This window comes from Rhinopithecus roxellana, chromosome 13 (genome assembly GCF_007565055.1).
Source record: "Rhinopithecus roxellana isolate Shanxi Qingling chromosome 13, ASM756505v1, whole genome shotgun sequence".
Taxonomy (NCBI): Eukaryota; Metazoa; Chordata; class Mammalia; order Primates; family Cercopithecidae; genus Rhinopithecus; species Rhinopithecus roxellana.
Window position 1 is genome coordinate 47,637,073 of NC_044561.1, and position 22,935 is coordinate 47,660,007.

General features: G+C 47.0%; 1 protein-coding gene across 1 annotated transcript in view; it reads right to left on the reverse strand.

Moving 5' to 3' along the window:
* Positions 1-623: 623 nt before the first annotated feature.
* The window catches only part of URB1 (URB1 ribosome biogenesis homolog), a 79,021-nt gene continuing 56,709 nt past the window's right edge, over positions 624-22,935 (reverse strand). Inside the window, 12 exon segments of the mRNA XM_010358809.2 lie at positions 624-2,248; positions 3,570-3,906; positions 3,908-4,170; positions 4,828-5,069; positions 6,386-6,583; positions 7,698-7,807; positions 8,969-9,112; positions 9,651-9,757; positions 11,715-11,826; positions 12,445-12,605; positions 20,987-21,089; positions 21,834-22,005. Coding sequence (XP_010357111.2) covers positions 2,067-2,248; positions 3,570-3,906; positions 3,908-4,170; positions 4,828-5,069; positions 6,386-6,583; positions 7,698-7,807; positions 8,969-9,112; positions 9,651-9,757; positions 11,715-11,826; positions 12,445-12,605; positions 20,987-21,089; positions 21,834-22,005 — 2,131 coding nt within the window. The 3' untranslated portion in view covers positions 624-2,066.

A 22,935-nucleotide genomic window follows, 5' to 3' on the forward strand; every position in this document is an offset into this window, starting at 1 on the left:
AACTGCCCCCCGCCCCAATGATTTCTAATTTAGCATTTTAGATTTTAAGTCAGGTGAAGACCACGTACCATGTATTCTCCATGGGCTGAGATTCCCTTCCTCCATGCTAAGTGACTGGAAAATACATGGGCAAGGTCAGGGCAGTGGATTGAGAAGGGAGAACAAAGACAAGCAGGACTGATGAGCTCCAGAGGTGCAGAAAAGAAGGTGAGGTGCTGAAAATGTGTCCTCACTTGACTGAGCCGAACTCGGCTTTGGAGCACTTGTCGCCACCTGACGTAGCACGTATTTGACTTGCTGAGCCCTAAGAACCTGGGAGGCAGCTAGGCCTGGAGCTGGGGATGAAGCTGTGGAAATCCATCCCACCGGCTCACTGCCCCTCCCTGCGCCCCCAGAGGCATGGGGTTCAGGGATATTCCCCAGACCAGTGTCCTTCCAGCCAATGCCCTCTGCATGAACGAGCAGAGGTGCTTATAACCAAAGGAATCCCCATCGATAGGCCTCGGAGAGGGGGATAAAGATTAAGGGGAACCAGGAAGAGAATGTTTTGCTGGAGCAGTGCTTGCCTGAGTCCAACTTGGATCTAAACATGGGATTTCAACTTCAGGACAGTCTCATATAACAGTGTTGTAAGGTTTATTTGGGTAGGGAAGGGGGACAAGTGAGGTAACTGATCCTTGCTTTGTAGACAATGCAAGACAATTATTTGCGGTGAAGGGACTGTATGCCAACAAGTGTTACTCATGCTTTAGTTAAAACTTTAAGTCAGCTAAAACAAACAATTCTAAAGAACACCGGTAGAAAATAAAAGTGTAAATGTTTCACACAAAACCAAGGCATTGTCAGCATGATGTACGTTAACAGACACGTCCTAGGCCACAGAGCAGACCCCAAGAGCCCCAGGTATGCAGGAGAGTTTTAAAGGAACAGACAGAAATTTTAACTGCGAAAACCACGAAATTTCATGACTGTCAGCTACAACACCAACTAATATATGACCATTAATAGTAAAATTCTGACCTTTAAAATAAATGCAGGCCTACGTGGAACAAAAATAGTCTCTTTAACAATGAAAGGAAAACACAAAAACCTTACAAAAATAGACATTTATTAACAAGCATTTATAAAATTCAAAATCCCCTCTTTGATGTGTAACTTTAAAAATTACAGGCTGTCTTCTCAAAGCAGAGGTCAAATCACTTCTACACTTTAAGGATTCAGTGTAACATCTTTTATTTAATAAAATAATTAACAAACATTGGCAGAAATTAAGTTATTGAAAAAGTCATACTAAACTTTGTTATGACTTTTTATAGAAAAATAAACTTTATTTCATTTATTTTTTTGAGATGGAGTCTTGCTCTGTCGCCTAGGTTGGAGTGCAGTGGCACAATCTCGGCTCACTGCAGCCTCCACCTCCCAGGTTCAAGCGATTCCCCTGCCTCAGCCTCCCGAGTAGCTGGAATTTCAGGCGTGCACCACCACGTCCAGCTAATTTTTGTATTTTTAGTAGAGATGGGGTTTCACCATGTTGGGAAGGGTGGTCTTGAACTCCTGACCTCAGGTTATCCACCCGCCTTGGTCTCCCAAAGTGCTGGGACTAGAGGCATGAGCCACCTCACCCAGCTGAAAAATAAAATTTAAACATATCTCTTCGCTTTTATTAAAAAAAACCTGATACCTTTTGACATTTCAGCTTTAACACACATGAATTTCTTCTGCATTCAGAAGTGCCTCAAACTTGAGCTATTTCCTGTGACGAGCTCCAAGCCCCTAGAGAGGAAGGGGCTGGCCTGGCCTGACGAGGCAATGGATGGGCCTCATGGCCTGGAAGTCCCCACATTCCCTGCAACTCTGATGCGGGGCACACACAGGCCCGAGTTTATCATTTCCTGGACTGTTCAATAAAGTCCTCTCGACTTTTCTTGTGAGAGAACTGAGTCAATGTACTGAACCTGTTGTTTCCCATGCCTTCTCCGGAAACCCTTGACTCAAGCAAACTTCTAGAAGCCGGTGCTGTGCTTGAGGCTCTGGTCATCAGGGCACAAGGCGCTGGCCGGCAGGAGTCAAGCATCTGAGGCTGCACTGGCGACATCCTTGCAGAGCACCACAATGACCTCCTCTTCACTGCTCGGAGCATCATCTGCGGCCTCACACACCATCCGGATGTGGGTTAAGAGGGTGTCAGGCCGCTGGGCCCCCAGCCAGATGTCCTTTATGTAGAGAGACACCAGGAATGCTGCGGAGGCTGAACAAGAGCAGGGGAATAGGCCATTAGGATGCATACCTGCTCAGCTCGAAAACAGATCATCCTGCCCACAATGCAATGGCTTTGCCAAGTGCCCAAATAAATCATGCGACAGGCCTCTGCAACCCAAGGTGAGCAGACCGATGCAACAACTCATTCTGCCTTTGCTTAACTTTTGTGTTAAATCTTTTTTAATAAAAAATTTTTTTCTTTTTTTTTTTTTTAAAAAAGACAGGGTCCCACTCTGACACCCAGACTGGAGTGCAGTGGCGTGATCTCAGCTCACTGCAACCTCGGCTGCCTGGGCTCAGGTGATCCTCCCATCTCAGCCCCCAGAGTAGCTGGGACTACAGGCATGTGCCACCACGCCCAGCTAATTTTTGTAGAGACAGGGTTTCTCTATGTTGGCCAGGCTGGTCTCAAGCAGTCTCCCCACCTCAGCCTCCCAAAGTGCTGGGATTATAGGTGTGAGCCATTGTGCCTGGCGAAAATCTATCTTTCTTCTGATGAATATGTGTGGATCCCCTCAAAAAGCTGTTACAAGACAAGTCTCTTCCTGGTTCTGACCGTCCATGCCAAGAATGAGACTGAAGTTTGAGAAGAACTTCCCAGAATCATTTCCTACCATTTCCTCAGTGGCACGGGTAAGGAGGAAGAAAAAGCTTTGCAGGCAAAAAGGCTCAACTCCCCAACTGCGGCCAGACCAGAGGGCGAGGTCGCCCCTGCTACCAGGTGAGCCCACCCGCTAGGCTGCTGGCCCCTCCCTCCCCTGCGCCCCCACACTCCTCCGTGAAAGGACAGCCCTCTGGGTTACCACACTCACCTCCCTGGAGCTCTAACGGCCCCCTGGAGCCTGTGCTACTCACTCATTCACACTGCTAGGCTCCTACCTAGTGACTGCCAAGTGCACAGACTGCACATGGGCACATCTGTAGGCATGTGAAGCTATATGTGCACACACACGCACACACGCAGCTGGCCACATGTGAAACAGAACTCATCATGTGGCTAATGGTCGGAAACCGACTGCCCCGCGGGGTGGAGAGATGCCAAGGTTCTGAGGTGCCCTCTCTGCACCGTCCACATAACCAGCACCAAAGGTTTCCCCTGCAAGCGAAGACAAACACTTCCTTCCCTTCACATTCACTGCCCAGCGGCAAGTTCTCTACAACCCCAGAACCGGAAGAGGCCATCTAAACAGGCACAATAGCCAGCTGAGGAAGTCGGCAGAAACGAAGCGTTCCAAGCACAGAAGTCACTCCTGCCCCGGACCCGCTTCTGCATCCATTTCTTCAGCCTCCAACGAAAAAACCAGCCTTACCTCGTGTGGCTTCGTCCTTCTCACTCAGAGAAGATAGGCAAAGAGCTTCCATGGCCGGGTGGAAGGGACTCCCTGCCTGGCCCTGGGCGGCCACCAGCTGCAGCATGACCAGATTGAACAGGCAGGCCACCTCCTGCGCAGGCCCCACCAGCCCCTCGGCCCCACAGAGCCGGCTATACAGCTTGAATACGCTGCTCCTCACGGCGCCGTCCTTAAGGAGGTCAGCCACGACCACACGGTGTGGCAAAACGTGGCTCTGAAGCCAGCCAACCAGTCCTGCAGCCTCTGCCCTGCTGAGCGGGTGCTCGGCCACCGACCGCAGCACCCAACTGACTGCCTAGGGAAGCGGTGGCATACACAGGGCCTGGTGCATTGCTCTCGGGGCTGGCTGAGTCCACAGGCTCCTGAGTGGGGTCAGAAACAGGGATCACTGGTCCCCAGTAGGTCAAGATGGACCTCAGGAGGCCCTTGCATGTCTCCAAGGTAGATGCCATCAGCTCAGGGTTGGCCATCTCCTCTGCCTCCTCAAGCCTCCTCTTTCGGCCCCGTGGGCCTTTGGCTCGGGCTGGCATGACAGGCTTGTTTTTATCCTTGAGCATTTCTGTTAAATGCACAAAGAGAAGGTAGTGAGATGGGGGTCCCTCCTGCCCACACAGATCCAGATGTGGGGAGGTGTCAATGGGGGACACGCAGGGCGGCTTGCATGTCCTGAGCACCTGGCCCTGCTCCCACGTCAGGAGCCTGGTGAGTGCTCGATGTTTCACTATGCCTGTCATCACTGTTATTATAACCAACTCATTAATCCTCACACCATGAGGCAGGCGCCATTACTGTCCTCTTTACACACAGGGAATCAGGGCAGCATCAGAGCTTCAGTCCAGGAGGCCTGCTTCCAGTCTTCTCCTTAACCCTGCACTACAGGATGAGGTGGCAGCAAGTAGCTCATAGCCACCCCCAGCCTCTTTACAGGAGGGCACCCTGATACTAAGGTAGGTGAAGTGACTTCTCCAAAGACAGAGCTAGTAAGCAGCTGGGCTGAAACTCAAAGGCTGCCCAGCTCCCCCTCCAGGGCTCCAAGATGGATGTGTCCCATCTCTGAGCCGCATTAGCTTTGGAAATATGGCTGAGAGGCAGAGAGAGAGGGAGGGAGAGGGAGGGAGAGGGAGAGAGAGAGAGAGGGAGAGAGAGGGAGGGAGAGGGAGGGAGAGGGAGAGAGAGGTGTTGGCTACTCTGGGCCAGTCCTGGTCCTGACACTTACTCATGAGCTCCCGGGCTTGGCCCTTCTCAATGACTGCTCTTAGGTCTTCCTGGAGCTTGAGGTCTCTTTCAATGAGGCTCCACTTGTGCAAGAGGACAAGGACGTCCTTGGTGGAAAGCACTATCTCATTTACAGTGAATCTGTTCATGTCCTTGAAGGCCTGTATGACGGTGGCCCGGTACCGCAGCACAGAGTCAAGTGTCCCGAAGAAGTTGGTCAGCTGGATGGGGGCCAAGGTGGGCCTGTTGGGGAGCCAATGTTACAGACTGAGCAAAGCCTGCCTCCCCAGCCTGGCAGTCAGCACGGCGGCAGCCTGACGACATCACACACCCAGAGGTACACACAGTTCCTCCAGGAACCAGGTTTTCCTGCACAGCAGACATCTAACATGTGCCCCCAGGACGCAGAAAAGAAAAAAGTGAGCCACTCCAGCAAGGCACAAAGGGGACCTGGAGTCTGATCTGCACCCTAGAGGCACAGAAACTTCCGGAAACCCTGGCTAAACAGGGTGGCCAAACACACAGCTTGAGTTTGGCCACCTCTAACAGCCAGGGTGCCAAGAGCCTGCGAGGGCTCCACTCTGGGCCTGCCTATTTCCCTTGCCTCACTGACCACCAGTCTGAAGTGAGAAAAACTCAGGGAGGCCCTGGGACAGTGTCATCACCCACGGCCAAAACCTGACTGATGGCCACCAGGAGGAAAAAGATCTCCCTGAATTCCAAGAGAGTTAAATCCTGTAACATCGGTTCCACACAATTGTAAACGTAAAACCAGTATTTTAAATAGCAATTGGTTCTTAGACACCAACATGTCTTCCGGCAATCCCTACATAGGAAAGGTTGACTATCCAGCATGGACTTAACAATTTAGTTTTAAACAATACAAAACAAAAGGCCTTGTTCTTTATCAAGACATTTTTCCTTCTGAGATTACAATCCTCTTGCTATCAACCTTCTGGTTCCGGTTAGCATCACTTGGCTCCCAAATCAGAAATAATGAGTGCACACTGTGTATTTTCTGTAACATGGTAGATTCGGAGGGAAATTTAGCTCTTCCAAGGAAACCAAAAGCATGACTCCAAGGGATCGGGTGAAAATACTGAAATATTCAAGAGAATTCATGGACAATGAGTCTTCACAGGCTAATGAAGGCAGAGGCAACTTTCGGAACACCCTGTCTTATGTTAGAGTCACAGAAAATACTTTCTTTCTATGAAACATCACTTGATTCTAGTGTTTGAATCACAGTATCAAGGTAGATGGCTCGCCGGCTAAAAATGACCTCAAACGATGCATATTCAGGTTTGAAAAGTATGTTAAGTTCTCGAGGCCTTGACAAGAAGCCTTATAAAGTTGAAGCGGAAAGAAAGAGCTAATGAAATAGATGTTCTGACACTACCTACACCTGACACTGGTACTCTGCCCCAATCCACAGCAGGTCACGGCCCAGCGTTCCCCTGGTACAGCCAGAGTCGTGACCGAGACATGGTGTCCACAGGTGGCAGACCAACACAGCATCCAAGAGGCCAGGAAGGCCCCCCTGGTGGGGCAGGACTCACCTCAGGTGCTTCATGAGCACGACAAGAACATAAAGGAACTCATTGACCAGGTGCAAGGCAAGCCGCTTGGCGGGCTCCCGGGAACTAGGCTGGCAAGGGTGCTGGCTCTCCCACTCCATGGCCTTATCCCCCAGGTTGGTCACCCACAGTGTGTGTAGCAAGGAGATCACATTAGACAGCAGCGGAGTCTCCAGAAACCTAAAACCAAGCACAGCAGCCTTCAATCTGCCACATCTTGTCCTTTCAGCAGGATCAGACTATCCCCCTCCATAATCCTATCTGCTCATCCCCCTAGATAAGCATAGTCTCCAAGTAAAAACAGGGTGCTTGCTATACAAACGCAGCTTCCACGCAGGACAAGGTGCACCTTCCTAACAGAAGACTGCCCTAAGTCCCTCCAAAAATTCAGGGGCCACTGGGGCATACTAATAAAAACTGTCCGGTTCATGATAACAACTCAATTTCTAAAACAAGCCATTATTAGCCAGGAACATTAGCTAATTATGCCTTTTATAAACCTGAAACACTCTTGAAGTTGATGTCCAAATACACATTCTAATTTTGGATATTAATTTCTTTCCCCCCACCCCCTTTTTGTTGTTGTTTGCAGATATACTTGGATATATTACTTTCTTTTAGAGAAATTTCAGGAAATACTTTTAAAAAATGCACAAAAGGGCCTGCATTCTCCCAGGCTTATTATAGTAGTTAGTTCTTTGTAAGACAGAGCCCTCCCGCCAAGTGCTGTCTGCTGTGACAGAGTCTTCATCTTTTCAGACAGTCTCAAACAGCAGGAGAATTAGGAATCACAATAAATCATCAAGTTCAGACCCTTGGTGCTGTTCCTCCAACGTGGGCTCGTCACTGAGGACAGACCCCGCACTGACAGCAGAGCCCTGTAACCTGTTAGACCGGCCTTCCTGCAACAGACAGTTGCAGCTGCTAAAGCCTTAGAGAACAGGACACTACTTCAGAGCACAGAAGGCTGCTGGGACACCAGAGGAGGAGCCTGACCTGAGCAGAACAGAGCCAGACAGGCTGGCACAGACTCTGCCAGATGTGAACAGCAGCTGGTGTCTGCTGTCCCATGGCAGACAAGAGACACTCAAGGAAAGGCTGTGAATGGAGGAAAGGCACTCTGGCACTGCCAGGAGGAGGACTGCCAGGCATATGGTAGCATTGGAGGACACTGCATTTCAGAGAGCATGGATTTTACTGGACATTTCCAACCAATAGAGCTGGCAGCAGACATCATTGTTTCTGTTCCTTTCCTTCCCACCTGACGCGCACCTCGCATGCAAAAGGTACTTACTTGCTTTCAAGGATGTGTAAAATCCATGTTAAAAGGCTATAGTCTCGTATGATTTCATAGGCAGATCTGGCAACCTGGGCAGCATTCTGTAGAATTTCCAGAATCCAATTCTGAAAACCCCAAACAAGAAGTTACTCTTCAGCGAGAAAACCCAATTTACTTGATTAAAGAAACTGTTTTAAAAATGTAATGGTATGGTGCCATTACAGGTGGTGGCTGCAAATGAAGCCTGCTGTGCTAAGTCTGTCAGAGCGGTGGCTGTGTATGAATGTGCCCTTCCCCACAAGTGACAGCCAGAGGACACAGACTTCCACAGCAAACTCTGGGCCCGGGGGATCCCCACTTCCATTAATCCATCATCTGGAGCCCACCCAACAAGCAAAGCTGCACCACAGAAGCCAAGGGCCCAGACGTGCAGCCGCCGGCACAGGGACTGCGTGAGGCCCGCCTCCAGGCCAGCCACTGGCCGCCAGCCACGAGCCACGCAACCCCGTGTTTACCACCTGGAAGGGAGGACATAAAAATGGGACTGTCCCCTGACGTGTTCATGGGGTGCTTCAGAATTCTCACATGCCACAAAAAACAAAAAGTTACCATACTCAAATTCAGTTTAATCAAATGGGCTTCTTCATCTTGACTTACTCTATTTACCCACATTTTACATATGAGAAACAAAAGCTGACTACACTAGAAATTAAATCAAAATACTAAAGGCTTTTCCTATTTCCTTCTACCACCTACCTGTAATATCTAGAAGGCACACACACCAGCTCTTGGTTCCTGACTGGTTAGGTGAGGCTGTCTGTTTCAACCTGACTCTTGCTTTCTAAATGAGTTCTAATGACCCCCAACTTCTGTAGTAGGTGAAATCCTGGTGATTCCAAAGTGCCTCAGAGCACCTCAGTCACTGACAGGGGGTTTCTAGACTTTTTGGTCACTCCGAAGGCTCATGATTAGTGATCAGTACACCCCACTGATGGCCTTCATATATGCCAAGGGCCATATACACAGTAGGAGGGCCGCAGTAAAGAATATTCAGAGGACACACGACACTGGGGGTCACAACACTGCAGCCTCAAGTGAATCCACCCGCTCTGCATGCAGGGAGCAGGACAGGCGCTATCAAGGTCTCACTTCCCCTAACTGAGAGCCAGGTTTAGGTCGGTCGTGTCCAGGCTGGGAACCGAATTCATGAGGCTTGACTTCCAAATAAAACCTTAAGAAGCGGCACAGACCTCTCGCTCTCAAATAAGCTTGCGGAACCCATGTACCTGCGCCGCCTCGTCACACAGTGGGCTGTAGAAGAAGGACAGGATGATGTGGAAGATGCCACGCCGGGCACACAGCTCATAGCACTGCTTGTCACGGATCCCCTGCCGCAGAAGGCCAAACACCCACTCCTGCTCCGTTTTTTGCTATGACCCAGGCACACAGAAAACCGTTAAGTAAGTGAAAGTCCTTTCATCTGACAACTGTTCAAACACTACTATTTTTAAGTGGCGGCAAAGGTTGTAACACAGCAGCCCTGACCTCCATGTCTGATTATGAAAAATCCCTGATCTCATCTTTGATTCTATTTCTTCAGGTCAGAAATGGAGGATCGCGTCAAGTTTAAATACTGAACTGAAGTCAGATAGGTATTCTATAAAACAATATTTAATATGAATATCTAAAAACAGAATTTAATTATTTACCCCAGTGATTCACCAAGAAAATACGAGAGTGTCGTAAAGCTCAGGACTCTGAAGCAGAGTTTTGAAGGTGTGAGGCACCATGTAGAAGTGAGTCCACAGCACAGAGACATTACGAAGTGCAGGCCTGCGTGGTCACTGCCTGCACAATCGTGTGGGCTGTGCAGCACACAGTATCCATGGGGAAAATGGCAGTAGACAACGGCGGCTGCATAAGCAATTCAGGGGCCTGTGGAAGGCCATGAGGACTGTGGAAGCATACCTCAAAGTCGGAGCTGTAGAAGAACTGGTAGAAGCCTGGGACTTTGTCCATGTTCAAGTACTCGTGAGACAGCAGGAAGTTGCTGACCTTCAGATACATGTGCTCCTCTGAGAACACAGGCAGACAGTCAGTCACAGCAGGCCCCAGCAGGACGCCCCCTGGTCTGGCAGCACTAAGAGGCCGGCGTTCTGGGTATCGGACATAAATCCCCTCCCAGGAACTTCTGTATCCTGACCCAGAGGACTGGCTCTCGAGAATGAGAACACAATTCGACACCTCAGCTCCATACTGCACACAGGCTTGCTCTCCTGGCTCAGAAACCACTGCTGGACGTTGAGTCCTTCAGGGACCTCGCCACCTCCCCTCCCCAGCTTCCGTCCGACAGCACAGGCTCAAACCAGCAGGTGGGAAGGGTGGGACTTGGTCACGCATCCCACAGATCTGGGCTGACACCACACCGACCCGCTGCACCTGCCTCTAGCTTCTCACTGAAAGGAACCATCACAGCAGGGGAGGCTCAGACACTGCTGAGTGCCTCTGGAATGCAACAAGGCAGAGGCAACAGACACCCTAGCTCCTGCCATCTCCTATCCTTGGATCACCAATGAGTCTACCCCATGACCAAGCTGCCCTGCACACGCCCCACCCCGACATGAGCACCGGTGTGGGACAGAGCCACACCCAGGACCAAAACCGTCATGGTCTTTGCCAATTATTTTCTTCCCCTTCCAAATCTCCAAGGCAAGTAAACCCACGGAATAAAATGGAATGGGAGCAGATGAAAATCAGATCTGAATTCTAATAGCAACTTGACTGTGAACGAACTGTGGGGCCTTGACAAGCTAGCTACCCTCGGGAGCCTCAGTTATGAGTGTGGGGGACGGGGTGGAAATGGTGAGTGGACTGTTCCCTCATCTGAAACAGAACCATGTTATACGAAAAGCACCCTGTGGTCCCTGATGGTACCAACTTTCTACGATTCTTCTCTCCATAACCAAAAGCAGTCTTAGAATGAGCTCACTTCTAGTCACAGTATCTCAGCAGTGGTAGCCCATTCCTGTAACAAAAAGGAGCCTTGTTCTAACAATGTGGGTTACACCTGCACAGTACTCACACACCAAAAGCTTTGTAGCCAAGGACCCGTGAGCCTAAGCATGAATTGATGATTAATAATGACGGTGATGGTGACGGCAGCTATCACCGATGGGTTTTTACTGTGCCAGGCACTTACATGTGTGTGAGTGTGTGTGATCTAGGCCAGGTGTGGTGGCTCACACCTGTAATCCCAGCACTTTGGGAGGCTGAAGCAGGAGGATCGCTTGAGCCCAGGAGTTGAGACCAGCCTGGGCAACATAACGAAACTGTTTCTACAAAAAAATCAGCCAGGCGTGGTGGCATTCGCTGTTGTCCCAGCTACTCGGGAGGCGGAGGTGAGAGATTACCTGAGCCTGGGAGGTCGAGGCTGCAGTGAGCCGAGATCATGCCACTGTACTCCGGCCTGGGTGACACAGCCAGACCGTGTCTCCAAAAAAAGCACCAAAAAACAAAAGAAGTGCGTGATCCTCATCACCCTCACAGCAATGCCAGAGGCAGTGGGTCCTATCATCACCCCATCTTAGAGGAAGAAACGGGCATGGGGAAGTCTGGGACGGTCTGGCTGTGTCCACGCTTTTAGCCCCGGGTTCCAATCCCTATGATGTGATCGGCCCACATTTTAACTTCAGTTTTACTTGCTCTCACCATAGTTTTCTATAACTACAAGCAAATAGGAACATGTACTCTTTCCCTCCGTTATAAATGCTGTTCTGCACTTTGCTTCGTCATCTCATTTTTTCTGGATTTCACCCCATAGGGGTCCATGACGAGCTTCCTCACAGCCATCATCTATTTACTGTCCAGAGCTGATGGGGACTTCGGGGACTCCTCATCTTCCACGACCATGAGCACGGAGTGGCCTTGAACACAGATGTGTGACCCACTACACCTGTGGGACTAATCTCTAGAAATGGACTTGCTCAGCCTCAGCTTTCCAATTTCCCCTCAACCTAATTATGCCAGTGGTACCTGGTTTCAAAATCTGCAGGGCTGCTTTGGCAATGAAGAGAGCCAAGGTAAAAGTGAGTCTCATGTCCTGAGTTCGAATCCCATTCCGGACTACATCCAACAGGTAAAGTAGCTTGAAAACAGAACAGAAAAGGAAAACGTAAGATGAGCGTGTTCAGAACTACGGTCAGTCTTCTCTGGTGCAACCGAACCGGGGCTCGGCAGGGTGTGCCTGCTCCTCATATCCCAGGGGCCACCAAAGACGAAGCTCACAGGAGCAGACACAGTACTCGCCAGCATCTCCGGAACGCGTTTCATTTTTATTTTAGGAGTCAGTCATGTGCACAACAGCAGAGAGAAGTCTGGCACCACGCCCTGAAAAGCTAATCTGCTCGTTCCTCCAGCACCACGGGGTACAGGTTTCTGAGGTTCAGTGTGGCGTGGATAATAGCTACCTCAACCACTGCGTTTAGACCAAAGAAACACTCAGTAGAAGTCACATCATTTTGTCTACACACAATACAAGAAAGTCTGTATGGAGAAACTTTTCTCAGCCTCCACAGGAGGTTGTGGATCAAAGGCAACCTCCGGCATCACCTCCTAAGGGAACAGACTTCTGTTCTTCAGCAGAGACCTCCCGGCAATACACCACCTCCAGGTTCCTTAGTAAATCCTTCTACCAAACTGGGTGGACAGCCCGCTCTCTGAAGCCCCCCACCCCCACAGTAGGATGTACACTCTTCCTACTTACCTGGGACTGCTCATGGAACCGTGCCCCCTCCAAGTGCGAGTAGTAGGCCGCCAGGACATGGTAGGCTATGGCTCGCATCTGGGGGTCATAGCTGCTGAGGGCTGTGACAGTTAGGCCCAGAGCATTTGAATCCAAAAATTTTCGACAATCCACCACAAACTCTACAGGAAATAAGATACAGCATGAAACACACACAATATGATTTCATTATTATTGTTAACCTGGAGAATGAAATTTCCTCTTGCGTCTTACCAATAGCTACATGTGCCAAGCACAAGGAATGCAAGTCTGTCTCCAACTCTTCCTAACTTCGGCTGAAGTTAGACAAAAACAAACTCTTCCTTATGTGGCAATAATGACCATACCTTCAGTTTTTAAAATGCTCATACATCCCAACCAGGATAATTTCATTACTTCTCATGAACACCCAGTGAGTCAGGATATTGGAGGTGACACTGGGACCCACTGCAGAGACCCCAGCATGCCAGCAGCCTGGGGAACACAACTGGGAATCAGCAGAGAAAATCAGTCCCCAGCTTCCACCTTGCTCCACTGCGGGCGCCTGTCTATAAGCATCACCGAGGAAAGCACATATGGCAGTGAAAGCAGGAAAAGGCAGCTGATGCCAACCAGCCTGACAAAGGACTCACTCATACTCACTCTGCAACCCTAGCTCTTCCTTCAAACAAACAACACAAATCTCACAGAAAAGTGGCTCACCAAGCTTAATCAAAAGTTACGGTCCAGAGAGCCTGTTGGCTGGTATCCATTTGCCATTTGTGAGGCCTAGAGAAGCTGACAATCACTACGAGAGTGGAGTAGACTCAAAGAGAGAGGGAGAAGGTCAGACACATGAGGGGATGTGCCTTACCACAACCTAGAGGGCTCTCCACTAATAAAACTGAGGACACCTCACCACTCCTTAATAAAAGCCCAGGCTATTTTACAAGATAAATACTATCAAGAAGAACCTTAGAATAGGGATTAATGATTAATGATTAAACTGATCTTGATCATTACCCACAATGATGTTCTCAAGATAGAGTGACCAGTGGCCTAATTGGGAATCAAACACAAGCCAACTGAAATGACTACTCCAAATGAGTAATCATGGAATATACTATCAATAAGAGACAGTCCACTGATGACATTTTTTAAAGTTACAGAAAGATTAAGCATGTTAAGCAGGGACACAGAAGATACAAAAACCCAAAACCAAGCTTCTAGAGATGAAAACGAAAATATCTGAGCTGAAAAACACATTGGATGGTGATACGGTTTGGATTTGTGCCCCTACCCAAATCTCATGTCGAATTATAAACCCCTGTGTTGGAGGCAGGGACCCCGGTGGGAGGTGATTAGATCTCGGGGCAGATTTTCCCTCGCTGTTCTCAACATAGCGAGGGAGTTCTCACAAGAGCCGGTTGTTTAGAAGTGTGTGGCACGGCCCCACTTCCTCCTGCTCTGGCATGTAAGATGTGCTGCTTTCCCTTTGCCTTCCACAATAATTAAGTTTCCTGAGGCCTCCCCAGCCATGCTTCCTGTATAGACTATGAAACCATGAGCCAATTAAACCTATTCTTTTTTTTTTTAATCAATTGTCCGTCTCAGGTTCTTTATACCTGTGCAAGAATGGACCAATACAGATGGGATTATCAGTGATTAGACACTAGACCAAAAAGGATTAGTGAACTGAAGACAGCAATAGAAACTATCCAAGTTGACACACAGAGAGAAAAAATATGAACAGAACATCAGTGTCCTGTGCGTATGTGTAATTGGGGTCCCTGAAAAAAATCTGAAGAAATAATGGCCAAAACTTTTCTAAATCTGACCAAAAAAAACCCCAAAAAACTATAAACCTAGAAAGCCAAGAAACTCAATAACATAAAACATTAAGAATATCATGCAAGCATTATTACAAAAAGAAAATCACACCGAAGCACATCATGATCAAATTGTTTGACACCAGTGATTTTAAAAAAATCTTAAGAGCAGCCACATGACATACAGAAGAATGAAAATAAGAATGGCAGATTTCTTGTCAGAAATAACCCAATTCAGGGGCCGGGCACAGTGGCTCACGTCTCTGATCCCAGCACTTTGGGAGGCCGAGGTGGGTGGATCACGAGGTCAGGAGATCGAGACCATCCTGGCTAACATGGTGAAGCCCCATCTCTACTGAAAAATACAAAAAATTAGCCGGGCATGGTGGTGGGCGCCTGTAGTCCCAGCTACTTGGGAGGCTAAGGCAAGAGAATGGTGTGAACCCGGGAGGCGGAGCTTGCAGTGAGCCCAGATTGCGTCACTTCACTCCAGCCTGGGCGACAGAGCAAGACTCCGTCTCAAAAAAAAAAAAAAACAAAAACAAAAAAAAACAAAAAACCAATTCAGAAACCAGAGGAGCAACTTCTTTAAAGTACTATAAGAAAAAACTGTCAACCTTGAATTTTATACCCCATCAAAATCTTTCAAAAGTTAAGACTTTTTCAGACAAAAAAAAGCTAAAATAATTGGTCACCAGTAGACTTGAACTATAAGAATTCTTAGGCCGGGCGCGGTGGCTCAAGCCTGTAATCCCAGCACTTTGGGAGGCCGAGACGGGCGGATCACGAGGTCAGGAGATCGAAACCATCCTGGCTAACACGGTGAAACCCCGTCTCTACTAAAAATACAAAAAACTAGCCGGGCGAGGTGGCGGCGCCTGTAGTCCCAGCTACTCGGGAGGCTGAGGCAGGAGAATGGCGTGAACCCGGGAGGCGGAGCTTGCAGTGAGCTGAGATCTGGCCACTGCGCTCCAGTCTGGGTGACAGAGCGAGACTCCGTCTCAAAAAAAAAAAAAAAAAAAAAAAAAAAAAAAAAGAATTCTTAAAGGCAGTATTTTAGGAAGAAGAAAAACGATACCAGATAGAAATCTAGATCTACACAAAGGAATGGTAGCAATATGGCAAATATCCAATATTTACATTTCCTCTAAAAATAATGACAATTTGAAGCGAAAACAATATATTGCACGGTTTATAGCATACTGAAGTGTAATGCATGATAAGAATAGCAGAAAAGCCAGATGGGAGGAAACGGATCTATACTGTTACAAGGTTCTTACACTATACATGCAGTGTTATCATCTCACTTGAAGATAAACTGTCATAGATTGAAGATGTGTACTATAAACCCTAAAGCAACCAGTAAAAATATGCATGCATGCACTCATACACATACAAAAGTTGCAGCTAAAAGTCAACAAAAGAGATTTAGAGTCAGATCAACAATCACATTAAATATAAATGATGTATACACTCCAATTAAAAGGCAGAGATGGTCAGATTAGATAAAAAGCAGAATCTAGGTATATGCTGCCTTCAAGAAACCCATTTGCAATACTAAGACTTTCTAATTCTCTTATTTCTACTTTTTTAAAGAGAAGAGTCTCCTTTCTCGCCCAGGCTGGAGTGCACTGGCACAATCTTGGCTCACTGCAACCTCTGCCTTACAGGTGCAAGCGATTCTTGTGTCTCAGCCTCCTGCATAGCTAGGACTACAGGCATGTGCCACCATGCCCAGCTAATTCATATTTTTAGTAGAGACGGGGTTTCACCATGTTGGCCAGGCTGGTCTCAAACTCCTGGCCTCAAGTTATCAGCCTGCCTTGGCCTCCCAAAGTGCTGGGAGTACAGGCATGAGTCACCATGCCCAGTCTAATTTTCTTATTTCTCACAAGTGACTGTTTCTGGTAAGAGGGGAAAAGAAATCCAAAAGCTTTAAAAGCACCAAACTAGATAAAATTATATTGTTTTACAAAAGATGGGAGAAATGTGTTTAAGAGACACCTACATAAGTACTTAACAAATATAGGTAAATGGACTACATTTGGGAAAGAGAACAGTCTAAACATTTAGTTTATACTCACTAAAAGCAGCTAATACTCAGCTGGTTGGGATATTTTTAGTAATCACTGACATTCTGAGACAAATGGATTTTCCACGTGTCCATGAGGAAAAGTCAGTTTCCTGTTTTGTGCTCATCTCTGCTAGTCTATGAAAATCTTGGCTTTGTAACACTTGTGGAAAAGAGCTGCCTTCAGAATGTTGAAAACATAATAGGCTATTTAAAAATATTTATAAATGCCATTCTCTTTGTTTCAAGAACCTCATGAATAGCAACTTGGCCTTAACAGACCTTCAGATCAAAATGGCTTAATGAGGACAAGTTATCAAGGATTAAAATTAAAACTGCCCCAAAACTTGGTGTAATGGCTCACCTAGCCTCTGAAGTTGCTGTAATCCCCCAGCAACTTGGGAGGCTGAGGTGGGAGGATTACTTGGGGCCAGGAGTTCCCCTGGCAACACAGAGAGATACAGTCTCTACCAAAAAAAAAAAAAAAAAAAAAAAAAAAAGCTAGGCATTGTGGTGCACATTTGCAGTCCTAGCTACTCAGGAGGCTGAGGCAGGAGGACGGCTGGAAAGGAATTTGGGTATACAGTGAGCCATGATCATGCCACTGCACTCCAACCTAGGTGACAGAGTGACACCCCGACTCTTAAAAAAAATGTGCCCCAGTTTTAGTGGGCTTCAGTAGCAATGTAACTGTGCTGTTGGAGCATCAGAGATAATATCCCTCAGAGGCACCCCACTGGGCTAGACTCATCACAGTGAGAAGAGTCAGAGGAACCTGCATGCTCTGGTCGTCTGGTGATGAGGCTCAGATAATTGCAAATGGGGCTTCCTGTTCTGGCTGCCTTGTGGCATGTGTGAATTATGAGCTGTAGATTTCAGCCCAGTTCTGTTGAGGACAAGAGTTCACTGTGGAAAAAGCATTTGTCACTGCCATTGCTAACAGCCTTGGCTGGCCCTGTTTCTTGGCCAAGGACTCAGAGAAGGAAAGCAATAAGGTTAAGAAAATAGGTTCCCATTTTCAGCAAAAGCCTGAAAACGGAGCAGTGAGACTGTAATTACTCTCAAGACTGGCAGCCACATATAAAAATTAATTGTATGATCAATTTAGGATTACAGTTAGTTTAGCAATACCTGGACCCAGGCGCCACCGCAGGAAGTAAAAACATACTGTTCAGAACTTCTGCTACACTCTGTGTAGCTGAATCTCACAAACATAACATGGGATAAATGCAGCTTGGCAGAAAAGATTGCATCATGTGTATCGTCATTTACATTAAGTTCAAATATAGGATGCTGGCCCCTTCGAGGGAGGGAGGGGCTTGAGGAGCTGCTTACTGTTCTATGCCCTGATCTGGCTGGTGGGGTCACTACTACTGACTTTTCTATATGTCACACTTCAACTATTTTAGTGCCAGGAATCTGCCTCTTCCAACGAATGGGTATGCTTCCCTTCAGCAATCAATGAAATCTGTTTAAAAACCAGGCCTCCATTTTTTGTTCAGGATGACAAGATGCCCAGAGCAACATCTAATAAACGTACTTTTCGGGGAGTGGTTTTTTGTTTTTGTTTTTGGTATATCCATTTCCCTCTCCACCTCTATGCCTTTTGAAACGTTCTACTTTGATAAGAAATTTTTGTGTAAATTTTTGGCTATTGCAATTCCTTTCCAAGATTGGGAAAGACAAGTTCTGCAAATTTTTCTACCTGTATTAAACCAGTAAAACTTAAAATAGATGTATTTGGAAATTTAACATAAGGAAACTGGCACCTGGTACATTTTCCTAATTTGAAAGACCATTTACTAGTGACAGCTCTTCAAAAAAGTCCTCCCAGAACAAGGGGTGGGGGTGGGGGGGAAGTACACTACTCAAGATTTCATGAAAACTAACATCCTGATTTTGCTATTAAACATTTTCCAAGCCTTTTTCTCCTGAAAGCTCTATTGTGAGAGAGAGGACAGACTAAATGATTTGTCATAATTCACTAAAGTTAAAATGTTCAGTAGTCTTGCATTTTTTTAGAGTATGGAAACTTTATTTCCATGTTTGATGAGTAACAGACTTAGTGCCACTGAGGCACAGGAGAAATCAGAAGAGCTTTCTGGCCACAGAATAGGAGATCTGCTGCAGTTATCCTGCTGCTTAAAATCGCCATCAGGGCAATTAAGATATCCGTTTGCTATTACCGTAATCTGACATTTGTATGAAATGCCTTCTGCTCTCTTGCAAACAAAATCTAGCTTCAGCAACAGAGCACAGTGCTCACCAAGGGGAGCTAGAGCCAACACAAAGGCCTATTGTGGGAAGATCTCTATGAAATCCCAGCCTCTTTGATCTTTTTAAAAGGGATACAAAGGGCACCGATAGAGGACTGGCAAATCTATTCAGAGGTAGGAGCATTTGTAGAGAAAAGAAAATTTCAAGTTTAAAAAGGAGGAAAACAGGATGAATAGTGGAACACGGTCTCCCCAGTGCACTAAATCTCCCTAGTTATGAAGTCTGGGAGTCCATTCAGGGATCGTGCGAACCAGCACAGAAGCAAAATGCGTGCCTTGACACCCCCAGCACACCCCACTGGAATCTCAAGCTGGACCTAGGAAAACATGAGGAACTGCAACAGTTCTCCCTCTAGAATGAGGAAACTATGGCCAGAGGTAGGGCAGGAAGTGGATTTTCCCTGTATACCCTTCAGCACCTGCTGAATTTCAAACTGTGAATCTATTACCTAATGTTAAAAATTAATGAACTTAGACTTCCCAATTCTGGCAAGATAGAGTAGACATGCTTTTTCTTATTCTTCCTATCAAGTAGAACGAAAAATACTGAGCATCATTTGTAGAACAAATATAAGATGATTCTGGAAGGTAGAAGAAAGCAGACCAGGCAGAGACCTTGAGACCCAAAGAACAAGGTAGTGCATTCCTGGGTTGTCTTCTTGCCTCATCTGTCCTAGACTTAGAGCTCAAGTCAACAACCTGGAAATGTCGACAGGCTCTCTTACACACAAAGGCCAGAACAAAAGTCTGTTGTAACAAAAAAAAAAAAAAAAAAGAAAGAAAAGAAAAGAAAAAGAAAAAAGGCTGCCTAACAAAGCAGAAAACTTTGAGACAATAATGGCGATACTTCAGCCAAACACTTCACTGTGCCCCACTCCCAGTCACATCAGCAAAGGTGGAGCCTAGACTCCCACCCCTGCCAGGCTGGAAGGAGGAACCCCAGATCCCCTGTTGGGGTGGCATCAGAGAAGGCCAAGTAGGGAGGCAGGATGTTCTTCTTCTCCTGGGCAGTGACAGTACACTCCTCCTGACCCTACTGGGGTGTCAGAGGAAGCCTAGCAGAGAGCAAGGACATTCAGCATGCCCAGTAGTGACTCGGTGGCCCCCACTTCTACTTGTCCCCACCAGGAAAGACCTGCGGAGGCCCAGTGAGCAGCTGGGACCCCCATCTGGGCCAGCAGTCACAAGCAGGACAGATGGACTTTTCAACACACGGAGGCTGTAACAACTGACAACAACAGGTGAAGTAGTATGAATCGGGACCCAGATCTCACACCTCACAGAAAAATGAGCTCAAAACAGATCACGGGCTTAAATGTAAAGAGTAAAACTAGAAACGTTTAGATAGAAACACAAGAAAAATTTCTCAGGATCTAGGGGTAGACAGAGGTCTTAGATGCCAAGAACATGATCCATAAAAGGAAAAACTGACCAACTGGACTTCATCAAAATTAAAAGCTTTTGCTCTGTGAAAGAGCTTGTTAAGAGGATTAAAAGATAAGCTATGGATTGTTAGATATTTGCAAACCACAAATCCTTTCAAGTACTAGTATCTAGAATATATAAACAACACTCAAAGCTCAATAGTCAAAAAAAGAAAGACAAAAAAAAAAAAAAAAAAAAAAAATCCCCAAACACAATAGTTAAAAAAACAAAAAACAAAACATCCCATTAGAAAATGGGCAAAAGGCATGAACAGACATTTCACCAAAGAGGATATGCAGATAGCAAATAAGCCACAGGATGTTCAACATCATTAGCCATTAGAAAAATGCAAATTTAAGCCACAATGAGCTATCCTGCACGCTGTCAGAATGCTCCCAACCAACAGACCTGACCAGCCTGGGAAGATCAATCTCAGTGTTTCTCAATGTGTGTTACATGGACGTGTTTCTTTCTCTCTCCACAACCCGTTCACCCACAAGAACTCCTGCTCTGAGGCTACTAGACACAAAACATAATTTCCAAAATGTATTTAAGCCAAGAAAAAGGCAACCTCAGCAGGCTGACTCATTTTCAGGAATAAAATCTCTCATTTCTGTTGGTATTTGACCAGTAACTAATAAAAATGCAGAAAATGCTCATCATTAGGAATTAGGGAAACATCAAAGATAATCGGACATTCCCAGATTTTAAAATTACAACTTTTTTTTACATCACTGTATGTTCAAAATACTAACTGTGACTTTGCTGAAAATCACTGGAATGAACAGATGAGAGGGTGGCTGAAGAACCCTTAAGAATTATTTCCAAGATTCAGGTCCTCATCCGGTAATTGTGGCAATAATTACCATAATCAACCTGACCTCTAAGAAGTCATGCATAGCAAATGCATAGCAAGCCCTGACCCCAGAGAAGGCTGCAGTTACCCGGCCTGGTCAGCTCACTGAAAAGCTGAAGGAGAAAGCAGGGGTCGTAGAGGCCATCAAGATCCACCCTGCTCTTGTCTTTGAATATCAGCTCCTGTGTGTCCTGAAAGAGCCAAAACCAACAACAATGTGTGATTCAACCTCATGAAGGTAATACAGGTTGAGTATCCCTTATCTGAAACACTTGGGATCAGAAGTGTTTCAGATTTTGGAATATTTGCATACATAATGAGATAGCTTGGAGATGGGAGGTAGGTCTACCAACACACAAATCATTTAGGTTTCATATGCACATAATATATATAGTCTGCAGGTAACTTTATACAGGAATTTAAGATAATTTTGTGCATGAAACAAAGTCTCTGTACACTAAGCCTCAGGAAAGCAAAGGCGTCTCTATCTCATGTTAGTGCTCAAAAAGCTTCAAATTTTGGAGCATTTCAGATTTGGCATTTTCAGATTAGAGATTCTCAACCTGTATGGCATAACTGTTTACCCACTATTGCCAGAGTTCAAATTATTTTGAACATTTAAGGGCATAAAACAAAGTACTTCTTTAAAAGCAGTGCTTGTACATGAAATGCTAGGATCCTTGGGATTTGCTGCAAAATAAACTCCTTGGGGGCAGGGGATCAGAGTGGTATAAACAGAACAAACGTGGCCAGTGCAGATCATTGTCACAGCTGGGTGGTGGGCTTATGAGGGTCTGGTTTCCGTACCTTTAAATATGATAAGATTCTTACTTAATAAAAAGGCAAATAACAAGAAAAACAAAGCTGAGGGTGCAGATGGAGCCCCTGCAGCTGGGGCAACGGGGTGGGTAGGGAAAGAACAGCAGCAGCCGCACCTCGGAGGGCAGCAGCCTCCGGTTCTGGGGGAAGTGCAGGATGGTCTGCATCATCCGATCCCGGTCCAGCAGGCAAAGGATGTCCCTGACGCTCGGCTGCTGCCACAATGACCTGCCCAGGCTCCGACATGTCTTATGATGCTCCACAGCCGCTGGGCCCCACAGCAGCACCCTAGAGCCAGAAAAGGGAAAAGAGACTGGTCACAGGGCCCCCGGGAACAGAATTCATCCTGGTAACAACAACAACAGGTAGCAGTTGTCAGGCCGCCAGTTACCAGGTGCTGTTCTGAGCATGTGACGTGTTACATCACCCAATCCCATCACAGCTTACGAAAAGGGTGGCGGTGATGGTGATGCTGAGGGTGGGTGAGTGTCGGTGATGACAGAAGCTGGTGTCTACTCAGAGCTTATGATGTGCAGGCCTATTCTAAGTCCTTCACATAGATCAATTCACTCAACCTGCCCAATGGCTCCATCAGGTGGGCACTATTATTATCTCCCACGTGCAAATGGGGCAAAGAGGTGCGGAGAGGATTAAGCAAGCTGCTCAGCTGCTCACCTGCCCAGATGGTACATTGCAGGGCTGGGATTCAAACTCAGGAAGTCTGGCTCCTGAGTCCATGCTAGACCAAGCAGCAGAATCCTGATCTCTCACTGCTCACATGTGGCCACGACTGAACTAGGTCTGCCTACACAAGCCTTTCGGCTAAGCCCACCATGTGTACGCTGTGGACAACCCTTCACACCACAACCTCCACTGCAGCTGTGAGAGGCCACCTTGCCTTCTTCCTAGAAAATGACTCTAGCCTAGCGCTTCCGCCAACTCTTCTCCTCCCTCGCCCATCCACTGCCCCGCTGCTGCCAGGCCGCTCCCCAGAGCCCAGCTGTGATGAGGACTGCTTCTCCGCTGTCTCCTGGTTGGAATGGAAATGCTTCTGTCTGGTACTTCTACCCTCCACTGCCATTGGCCTTCCCATTGCCTGCTTCCCTGAACACATCCGATGACCCCGATAAGCTGGGCCACTCAACCTTTCCCCAGATGTCCTGATTTCCACCTCCTGCATGCTGTTTCCTCCTGCTGCTGCCCCAGGACCCTCTGCCC